At 42.6% G+C, this 11,922-nt stretch overlaps 1 protein-coding gene across 3 annotated transcripts in view; it reads right to left on the minus strand.

Annotated features, from left to right (window-relative positions):
- Window positions 1-10,313, minus strand: part of LOC110978224 (uncharacterized) — a 50,424-nt gene extending 40,111 nt beyond the window's left edge. For 2 of the 3 annotated variants that reach the window (XM_087133137.1, XM_087133134.1), the window contains exons 1-2: window positions 10,189-10,313; window positions 5,573-6,443 (exon numbers count right to left, since the gene is read on the minus strand). In XM_087133137.1, coding sequence (XP_086989263.1) covers window positions 5,573-5,866 — 294 coding nt within the window. In that variant the 5' untranslated portion in view covers window positions 5,867-6,443; window positions 10,189-10,313. The remainder of the gene's footprint in view (window positions 1-5,572; window positions 6,444-10,188) is intronic. The other variant, XM_087133135.1, reaches the window with a different exon arrangement.
- Between the last annotated feature and the right edge of the window lie 1,609 nt (window positions 10,314-11,922).

Here is an 11,922-nt window from a genome sequence, read left to right on the forward strand (position 1 = left end):
TCTTTCAAACCCTCGAGTATAATCTTTTATTCAAAGTCGAGTTTTCCCAGCATGCATATGTTGTGTGAAAAAATATATCGCAGCCGAGGGCGCGGCGCCTTCCCCCTTCGTGTCTTTTTTCATTTTACCACTAGACCTAGCTTGCCCTCGATAAAATCCCCACCCAATGGGAAATAATGGTTGCCCCCCTTGGAAAAAAAATCCTAGCGACGCCCATCATCCCCACTCTGCCCCAACAGATGTGTTTGAGAACCGCAGCTACGGTGCTTCCCCGGCCTCACGAATAATTAAACATCCTGGATGGAAGGTACCTCCACGACCGTGACGGGAACGCAAGTTTAGTAGGATATGACAACCTTAAGCCCAAAATCAAACAGTCATTATGACTCAAACTTTCAAGGAAAAAGGTCAGATATAAAATAACCCCCAACCATAGTAGGTGCGATATCAGTCACACAAAGGATAGCTCATCCGTCAGCCTAGGTGTCACCCCCAACCTGCCAAATTTTGAAACAGTTCATCTGATGCAAGTCAAGGAAAAATAGGACAGTTAAGCCTATTGCTAGAAAACTGCACAAGATCTGATGTTTCAGAAAGTACAGAAAAGTGCAGACCATCTGGGTCCGACATCATGTAGATTTACTTTGGGCGCGTCCTAGTCATAATAGGCCTAATATTCCATGCACTCTGGTTTTATGATATTGATGGCTAAGAAACTACTTCTCCTTGGAAACAGCACATAATGCTAAGCCAGCAAAGTCACAATAAATGTTGGTTGGTCATTTTTCAAAATTGAAGACTGAATATGTGTATCACAAATTGCCTCTTCAAATACGTCTATAGTAATTACGTTTTCGAAAAGTTTCGGCCTAGCTGCATACGGTTTACTATTTCTTTCTTATGAAATTCAAGTCTGCCATGGAGCGTGTGAAAAACTCTGAAGTCCCGATAATGCGGTGATTTTTCAGCACCTACTCTGGAGCGGTATTTTAATCATTTATAACACTCATCATCTGTCCTTTTCACGGGTTACCAACGTAAACAGAGAACGAGCACACATGACCAGAAAAATATAGCTCTCCTAACAGCAGCGCAACGAGGGCTTTTTAAATCAACAAACAAAATGATCTCGTGGGTCAAAGGTCATTTCATCGCTGACCTCTATACCACGGCTGTTCCAGTGGAAGGGTTGAACTGACGAAAAGTGTTAGTCGACTAAAAATATCATCCGTTGGTAACAGATGGTTGGTGTTTACTTACTACAGCAGCATAAGTTATGACCAACTGACCAAGTTTTATATGAGCTGTAAGGGGGCTAACCACACCTACACAGTGGGTGCGTTCGATTAGCTTACACGTGTTAGTCAAACTTACACCAGATCGTTCGTTTAGCAATCACGTGATCTTCGTGCCTGCTCTGGTGTCAGCCACCACTACCCAAGCTGGCGAGCGGGTCTGTGGAGGCTCCCGAGTGTAATGACGTCACGGATGGACTGTTCGTGCATATGGACATGATGGAACGTGGCGGGGACTTGATCTTTTTCCCAGAATGCCTTGGCGAATACACTGCAGCGTTCGATTCGCCTCATTTCGAGGCTTCCCTCGTGTGTAACACTGGTGTATTCAGGGAAGCTAATCGAACGCACCCAATATGGACCTTTTTTCACCCACGTGAGTGGGTAAAGGAAGGTAAACAATACCACCACATGTGGACCGCCATGGCCACGGTGATCGCATATCATTATTCCTAGCTTCAACCGCGTACAAGCGCACGTGCGAACGCTGCATTCTTATCCAGTTTATCTTGAATAAGTAGATTACCGTCACAATACTATCCACTTATTGCCATCACAACAATCACGGTCTAGGATCACGATTGCAGGAAAAAGGTCTATAGTAAACAGTCCTATTGCCACAGGTGTTTTGTGCGTCGTATTCGTTATTAAATGAACAGTTTTGATTGGTTGAAAGTGTGTTAGTTTGACATACGTGATCTCTGGGACGATCCATTGATTAAGTTCGGGTGTTGCAGCTTTTTATTATGATGACTGGCTGGTGCCATTTTGTATAATGCTTTACACAAAGACTGCTTCATGGGAATGAAAAACATGTAAATTACTGATAGACAGATAGATATATTTATGTATAATAATTATGACAGGAGTGAAAGAAAGTATAACGCCTCAGGTAATATGTACGTGCACATGAATTTATGTCTGAGATGTTGGTAAACACGGTATTCCAATAGCAAGGGAAATAAGAGCGCGCTGCGTTCAAAGCCGGGCCATCATTATGCATGAAACTACCCATGTGGTTTTTCTGACCATGACTTTCAGGCATCCAGAACATCGATTACGCGCATGATTTCATTTCCCCTCGTAAAGTAGGCCCGTTGACAGCAACGGACTTTTGGTCCAGCCCATAAAATGGCTGCTGTCAGTGCTGGCTAGAGGCATTTTTGTGTACCGTGATCACTCAAGAAAACACCATTGGGGAACGCGAATCCCGCGATCCGAGAACTTCAAAGGGACATAACCGCTTTTATTTGAGGTGAATGACTTTGAAAATTCAGGGTTTTCACCGGAACGGTATTCTTCATGCACGGTAGGACTACCTCGCGTATTATCACCAAGCATATGTGCATCCTGTGCGGAAAGAACAAGAAATTGAAACTAACAGCTTCGACATTGTGATTGCCCCATACCGATTATAATTTCACAAATTTTGAATACCACCCGGCATTGAACATTGACCGGAGCAAAGCACTTTGTTGGAGGGGAGGGGGAAGGGCAAAGTACCCATCAATAACGAACTGACAAACCTTAAAAGTGGAAGGGGTCAAACTTTCGCTTTTATGTCCCTTTTGATTTTTGTCACTTCTTAAGCATTTTTCTTTCTCCCCCCCCCATGTTTTCTGGTTTTTTTCCGAGGGAGAAGCGCCCTTTTGTTCCCTTTGCGACGCCCATGCAGCCTGGCCAGGCTAAGGATAATTGCATGTGTTGGCAATTAGAACTAAACCAGCCAAAAACCTGGGAATGATACGAGCATCGTGTAAAGTACAAGACCAGACAGCCAACTTCGTGGAAAGGTTATGCCTCAGTCGAACACACGCATGCATTTTGATTGAAATGACAGATTCTGTGGAAATTGACAATTCAATTTCCATGGGGGAATGATTGACCTTTTGAACCTGTGGAAAGACGTGAACTTCACAGTAGGTGGAAACAAGATCTATTTTCCCTGCGCTGCAAAGTCGTTGCAACATGATGAAGCTATCAATTTGATGTTGCCAACGGCGCAATTTATACCCCATCGAATGTTACATCACTGGGACTCGATAATTTGGTTTCAAAATAGGTGTAAAGTGCAAATGCATTTCTTGTTGGCTGAAGTTTTGCTAAGAATAAAAAAAGAAAGTGGAGTTTTCACTAATTCTGCTTGTTGTTTTCATTTATATTTCGACCTCCCCCCCAAAAAAAACAGATGCTGTAAGTTATACTTCGCAGTTTTACTCAGATTAAACGGGTATAAAGCCCACAGAACATAATCGCCTGGTGATTAACAAACACGGGCGTCACTGTGACAAGGGGAGAAGGGCAAGCACAGTACCGTGGGAAAAGGGGTAAACAGGGGGTGGGTATATAAAAAGGGGATGAAGATCACCAATACAGGCTTTGTATGGGATCCATCTTCAAGTGCACTTCTTGTTCCACATGGAACCCCCTTTGTACATATCCTGTCGAACAAAGACACTGGCGTGCAAGATGGCAGCAATGCAAACCCTCTATTTACTTAAAGAAAAAAAATCGAAAGTGGCCCCTTTCCACCATAAATTGTTTATTAGTACGTTACTCGTGAGTGCTTTTTCCCCTTCCCTGGAAACAAGTGCTTGATCAACCCCCCCCCCATAATTTATGGCGACGCCCACGCTGGCATAGATTATTCCTATACATGTAACTGAAATTGTCGTGGTAGTTTTGCTTGTCAGACCAAATGTAATTAAAGAGCCCCAGAAACCACCTTTAACATGTCGTCTACACATAGGGACTGTTAAAATACAATCACGAAGCTACGCTCCATCTAAGGGACCCTATATTTGGAAGTGAATTTTAGGCATATGGGCTGAGATACTTTAGAGGAGGTCTGAAGCTGTTGATAGCATGGACAGATTTTCTCTATTTGTCGCTTTTTTAAATTCAGTGCTCAAAAATTCCACTCCAGGTCTGAACAAACGGACCGACAAACTGACCATGCAGACCACCAACTGACAGACCGGGTCGACTAACAAGTGACAGCGCCTTAGAATGTACTGACACACTGGTTGACTGGCACAGGATCCCAAATGAAGACCCAGGACAGAACTGAAGAATGAATTTGCATTGGATCGACAGAAATCTTTTTTTGCTCCAGCGCAGACAGACGACAAAATGAGCGTTTTCAAGTCAATATGCCGTCTGCCTACCGACTGTAATCCTCGGAGAGGCGACGCCAAGCAGAAAGGCTGACTTTGCTTTGCCGGCTCTGCACTTAGCCACTGAGCCCTCATTTTTTTCTTACTCTAACCGACCTTAATGAACCCACTCTGGTCTCAACATCTCTGCGTGCGCGCACCTGTCGAATGCTATGAGATCCCTGACCTGGGGGCCACTAAAACTGCTCTTAATCTTAATGTCCCACTGGAGACAACTTGGATAAAAGGCAGCAAATAAAATGTTTTTTCTTTGATATATCATGGCAGTATAAAATTATATTGCATTACAAATTCCCCATTAAATGTCAAGACATTAAAGTTTATGTTGTGCTCTGATATTTGCTATATGGTTTTGGGCAGACAAGCTTGCATGACCAGCTTCGTAACAATAATTTCCTGACGATTGATCAGTGGAAGAAGTAATTTTTCAGGTACGTGACAGAATGGATATTCCGAGAGATATTGGGTTTATAGGGGGTCAGAAGAAGTTTGAAAAATGTCTGTGAACATAAATCATTTATTTGACATTTATTTATGCTTTCTTCACATCTCACAACGAATTACTACCATCAACAAACTGTAAACCTATAAAACATCTCGCGTGTTTTATAACAGGGAAACAGTGCATAAATCCCCATGTGCACTATTTGTAAATAACATTAAGACACACCCACATTGTTGGTGCAGATCAGAAGTTCACACAGGAAGTTTGAAGTGTTTTCCATCCTGCAGCTATTAGCAGATTTGACGGTCTGCATCTTTACTGCATCTGTACATCTGTATTCACTACGATTCCCTGTGAATCTGTTGCTATAAGGTGCGTGTAACCAGTTCCACGCAATTTAAAATAATGTTGATTTTGAGCAGTGGCAAGATTGTAGAACGCTATTTAAAAATGACAAGTGCGTGTAACATTTTAAATTCAATTCTCATGGCTTGTAAATGGAATGATGATCACAGCAATTTTCTATGCATGTTTGCGAAATGCGTCAAAGTGATTCACAATGACTGTCTCTTGTCCTCTAGTCAGCGATGTACACCATAACTGCCAACTGGAAAGCGCAAAATTTGAGAAAATCCGAGATAAATCACTTTCCTTACCTCGTATTCCTTATCAAGAAGCGTGCCATCCACCGGGATCGCATCAGATTCATCCACCGCAGTCACGCCGCTGTTCTGAGCTGAGCCATCCTGAGCGCCGCTGTTCGTTGTCAAATTGGCGTTAGCGTCTGTTGACTGTTGGTTCTTGTCTCTACTGTCGTGCCCGTCTTTTCCACCAGCAATCGGTTGCATGGACAGCTCTGTAGGACACTGCAGTGCTTTCTCGTGTCCAATGTCGGTGTCGCTCAAAGATGCCAGGTTCAACGTAACCCGTTCACTCAAAACCTCGGTCATTTCGTCCGCGTGACTTGCTAAGACATCCCCAGTGGGAATCAAACTTCAGTTTATTTTCCTGATTTTTGCTCAATCTTCACAACGTAGGGGATTGTGTTCGCGTCAGTACACCAGCCGTCAGTGTTGAACTGGGATTACCGTCAAGTCATAGCAAGCCATAATTCAAAAGTACCAAGAATCACCACGAGCACTTGGAACTATATACGCCGAACAGTTCCATCAACAGAAGTGGCCCTTTGCTTTATCGCCCGAGCTGCTGTCAAACTGGCCTGCAACTGCTCTCCCTGGCTGATGTGTCGTCACGTTCTGGCATGGAAATGCCAGTCCTGGCCCATTTTCAAAAATGCCAAAACCAACACCCTGATTTTTTTCGTCAGGCCAATAACGTTGTCATGGTAGCCATTTAAAGATGACTTATTTTCCTTTTGGGTGGGAATGGTGGAAATAAAGGTGGCTTGTTCTAAACGTAAACTTACCTCGATGAAAGACAAGGAGGATCTGTTGGCCCTGACCGAGCGATGGTGTCAGCTGAGAGATCAAAGATCAAACGCTTTCTCCAACTCGCAGTGGCGTAAATCTGTGTTGGAAATTGGGGGGGGGGGGATAGGGGATGACTTACCCGGCCATTGAAATTTTAAAATGGGGGGGGGGCTATAGCATTTACAGTATATGGGGGCGATGTTCATCATAAAGATGTGCATCTGTAATGTGTATCATATTCAAGCAGAATCTTACATCCAAATGGTATATTTATGGCTTTTTAAAATTGCTTTCCCTTTTCACTGACGCTACAAACATTTTAGTCTTTGGGAAATCCTGAAAATTCCTCACAATCCCCTTCAACTCTTTTTTCACAAAAAGGTGTGTGTGTGTGTGTGGGGGGGGGGTAATTCAATAGCCCACCCCCCCAAAAAAAAGTGGGGACATATCCCCATCATATGGTGATATATCCCCCCACCCCCCCGGGATTTACACCCATGCAAACTCGCAGTGATATTTTTGCATAGGCGACAATCGGTACTTACCCAGTGTGACTTCGTTAAATCTGTTTATAATTCAAAGAGAATGGACAGATAAATGTTTGATTCTGTTTGTTGGCGTGCAAAAGAGCTAAAATGACTTTGCTTGAGAAGCCTTTCCGGTTGTTTTTCTAATTTCGTTTTCTTCTCTTTTTTGGGTCCTGAGGAGGGCCGTGATTGGGTGCGCTATCTATAGCATAGTGCACATCGAGCACTGACATTTACGTTTTTACAATATATGGCCACCTGTTACATATTAGATTAATTACGCCCCCCCCCGAAAATGTGTCTTTCCAAACCTTTTTACCTGTAATCCCGGCGCCGACACCTCAAGTATTGCCAGGCTAGTGAGTCATTTCATGGAGGTATATAAACACATTATGAAATAAATTAAAGAAAGGGGATAATTTATAGACAATACTTTCACATTTCATGCTGGTCATGTTTGTCATCAGTCATTTAAAAAAATACGTTGACGATTGCGTACAGCTTTCTGCTGCATGACATGGCTATCGATGTTGAAGCAAAAAAAAAAAAAAAAAAACCACCTGATATCCCGCAAAACGTACAATGGCAACTTGCTACTGGTGCATTTCGTCTGAAACTCACACAGTTAAAAGTAAACACATCCGACGTATTTTGTGTCATAATAAACAACAGACAAGCATGGTGCTTAAAAGCCCCGTGAGTAAGTAACCGTGGTCAACTCAAAATAGTAGCTGCAAAGATTTAAGGGGTTACGTATAATAACTGCAAAGATTTCAGGATTTTGAGACCCCATCCTAAACTTGATTGATTCCACACCTGAGATTTCTGTGACCTGTTTTATGCACGAATGTTATCACAAAGAGTGCAGGTTGCCGTATTAAAGGTACAGTCCATCATTTGTCATCTGTGCATTATGCTCGTTTTAGGCGACAAACGTGCTTTGAAAGAAAGGCGCATGTCTAACTAACTTGATACAGTTTCAACTCTGTGAATGCTGTACATTCCGGGCTAACAAAAAACAAAACAACATTCTAGGATCTCAATTTCGAGTCATCAGCGTCCGGGAACACGTCTCATGCAACCAAATGCAGCAATGACATGCCACACAGCAGTCAACGCTTAAAACGAGCTATGCGGTGTTAACATTATGGGTGGAAAAAGCCTTCTTTCATTGTTTCCTTCAAAACGATAACTTCCCAGACAGAATGATTTCACAGGGAGTTCAGTTCCATAACAATCGTTAAAACCAATCATGCTTTTCAGCAACATGTGTCATTTATTTGGGGGATAATTGCACATTATCGGCTATTCCTTTAATTAAGGCCATCCTCAAACTGGCTGGGTTTTCTGCAAGACCGAAAGTGCACGCCAGTCATATCGGGGGAATTACCGAGAATGATCTTGTGAGCTCTGGTTAGGCCAGAAATTCATATCATATATCATAATTTATCGCTTCACCTCGATCCCCGGTCTTACCCTCCCACCCACCGAGACTTAGCTAGCTCAGCATCGAGGTATCACGGTTGACTCCACTTGCCGTCCCTGGCTCCATGTTCACTCAAAGCTACGGTGGCTGATCTTCGCCAGGAATACACTTTTTTATTTTACGGCGTTATAGCGCCTAATACAGCGTTATAACGCCCTATTAAGGCGTTATATGGCCCTAATTTATGGCGTACTAACGCTCTTTTACGGCGTAATAGCGCCCTATTTTTAAGGCGTAATATTACGCCCTATCATGGCATTATAACGCCCAATTGCGGCGCTTTTATCACATACCTTGCAAGATTCGAACCGTCCAAGGATGGCCACAGTTACTGCAAATACTATGCGCATAAGCGGAGCCACGTGTGTCGCCGTAGAGTGTTATTACGTCGCAAAACAGGGCGTTATAACGCCTTAATAGGTTGTTATTACACCGTAAAAGGGCGTTTATTACGCCCTAAATTAGGGCGTTATTACGCCCTATAGCATGTTATAATGCCCCAACAGGGCGTTATTACGCTATAAATTAGGGCGTTATAACGCCGTATTAAGGCGTTATAACGCCGTAAAATAAAAAAGTGTATTCCTGGCGGTGATCAGCCACCGTACAAATCTCTGCATCATGTCCAAAATCAAAGCAATCAAGCACATAACATCAACTTTAGTCATTACCATACAACGCAGAAAACAGACCATTAGACCTACGAGAGGTTCAGACATCTTGGCAGGGCACAATAACTTTTGATTATTTATTTATTCCATACCTCATTTCCTTGATTAATGAACAAATATATAGTAATTAACAACGGCTTACACAGCAAAAAGATGACTGGTGGGTAGCAGAAAACTTGTACCTTCTTGGCCAAGCCCAAATAAGAACAGGTGCTTGCATGGGCGTAAATTCCAGGGAATGGGATATCTCCCCATACACTTTTTGAAGGGGGAGGGTGGGTTATTGAATTATACCCCCCATTCTTTTGTGGTGAGCAAAAAATTAAAGTGGATTGTGAAGAATTTTTCAGACTTCCCAACGACTAAAATGAATGCAATATCTCTGAAGAAAAAGGGAAAACAATTTGAAAAGCCACAAATATGCCATTTTGCATGAAAATTTACAAATTTACGCCACTGGGTGTTTGCAAAATTGACTCAAACTGAAACTCTAACTTCAAAACATATTCACTTTTGTCAAAAATCTAAGGTTCCGTTTAGAAGGAAAGTTTTGTTGTTTATTCAAAAATGTTTTAGAGATTTAGTTTAAAATTATTTGTACTAAAATGAAGTGCAGTTATTGGTTTTGGATACCTTCGAGAAGTCTCCATCTTTAATTAAACTGAGTCTTCATGGGTATACATTTTAAAACAAGCTGAAAAATTCACGCGCCAAAAACGAGAAGCTGGCCTATACAATTTCAGAAAGTGTTTTCTTGGGCAAAGGAAAAGGGATCCTGCAAACTTGTAGACCATTGGTTATAAAGGCACAAATAAAGCGAACACGTCGCAATGACCAGTATTTTCAGGTGAATTGTTTGCAACAAATAATGTTTCTACTTTCCAAGGCTCTCTCCGGAGCAAACTCACCCCTGCTTGTTTCAAACTACTGGTCACACCCCAGGGAATGTGTCTCACCCCAGGGATGAAATTTTCCCTAGCAGGGTTCAACTCACCCTGGGGAAAGAACAATCTTGGGTGTGGCTCGGGGTAATGTAGGCAGGGGTGAGAATTTCACTTAACGTGTGAAATGTGACAACAGGAGCTCCGGGGTGATTATCCTTCCTGAGTGTGATCACGGAATACTCACACAGGTACTCTGCAGTGAATAAAACCTTACCTGATCCGAGTCCACTACTAGCACGGGGAAACTTAACCGTCGGACCGTGGTTGGAGCATGACATGCTTGAGTCATAGCTTGAGTACGGAGCTCACTAAAAGGGTCGGTTGGAGGGACCTATAGACCTTTCCCGGTCGCTGCGGGCTTGCCTTGGTAACAAATTATGTGCTATGCGCGCGCACCCGCTCTCGCTGCCGCCCCAGCGCTCAGCAGACAAATTGTTTAAGGCCCCCCCCTTTCTTTTGAAACAGGAGATTTTTAGGCAGAAAAAAATGGTTTTCGGGAAATGCAGGCCAGGATCAACTCCCTGATCTTGGGAACCATAGCCTCGGAGCCGCAACGCCAAAAAAGGAAACCTTTTCTCCACGCGGAGAAAATCATCACCACATCAGTTCTCGGAGTCCCCGGTCATGTCTGAACCTGTACGACTGTTTTATGGTAGCTGATACATCCCCCAAGGTCTCCTCTCTTACTACATTTCATTATGCTGCTGTGGAAGTACATTTGTAGCCATGCCCCAATATATCCCTGAGCTGCGAGTTGGATGTTTTTTTTTTACAACCAGGTCATTCCCCGGTCATATGGGGCGTCTGTGGGATACCGATCTTTCAAAAAGTCTTACTCTGCAGTGGTTGGGGTCTGGCCAATGGGATTCTACAGGCTTGTGGTGTATGCCCGAGGTGAGGATTACGTGAAATCTTTGCCAAATCGGCCCTTTGGGAAAAAAACCGCGGGGTTGCCACCAGGCAGAGTTGATTAAGGCATAGTTGATAACATGACAGATGAAAAGCGGTTCTCAATGCCCCAGAAAGTTACAGGGGCAGTAGTTGCAAAAGGAGACACGCGTTATATCCTGAATATCTATACTTTATTCAACTTCATTTGCCATATGTCATGTCTTGTGAATGTGATTTTTTTTATAGACTCAAGTATAAATAATTTAGAATATACACATGGCATCTTTAATGTTCTGACCTCCTTTTCCGACTATTTGAAAAATGACTGCGAGCAGGCTTGGGAATTAGTAGGGGAAATGGGGGGAATGAGTTTGTTTTTGAATGGATGATCAAAATTGTAATTAGCCTTAGCCAACCCATCCAAAATTGCAAACAAATGAAAAGGCTAAGGACAAGACAAAAATTTAATTTTTGTTAGAGAAACGCCGGTAATGTCAACTTGCATGTTTTTCAGGCGTGAACTTTGTTGATTTACCGCTGTTCTCAAAGGAGCTTGAATTAGTGGACTACGCCCTTAAAGTGTGGTTGAAATAAATTTTTCTTCTACCCGAATTTTCCGCAGTTTATACTCTTAGTTCTTAAATGCACGAAATTATTTTTTCATCCCTGTTTACTTAAATTTTTGAAAAGTGCAAATTTCAAAACATTCAAAATGCCATTGCCTTCCTGGATAACTTTAATATTGCGCTGTCTGATCATGGCTGTCATGCACTTTTCAAGGGTGGGGCATAACCTTGATTAGAACAAATACGAGCCTAAGGGCCGCAGAGAAGTTTAGATGTTTTGTAGTGCGATCTGAGGCAATTTCTGACCATTTTCACATTTTAGCAAATGCTTTTCAGCACAAGTTTTATTTCCTTTTTTCAAATGTTTTTTTTAATCAGCAATACGAGTCAAATGCATGCCTATCTCCCTTTTCATTTGTTACAAAGGATAAAGGGTCCAAAGAAAGTCTTGGGGACAAACGGTACATTAGTCCACTTTAAAAATCCCACCA

The sequence above is a fragment of the Acanthaster planci genome, linkage group LG02 (assembly GCF_054643075.1).
Source record: "Acanthaster planci isolate LZ-2023a linkage group LG02, COTS_SCS, whole genome shotgun sequence".
NCBI lineage: Eukaryota > Metazoa > Echinodermata > Asteroidea > Valvatida > Acanthasteridae > Acanthaster > Acanthaster planci.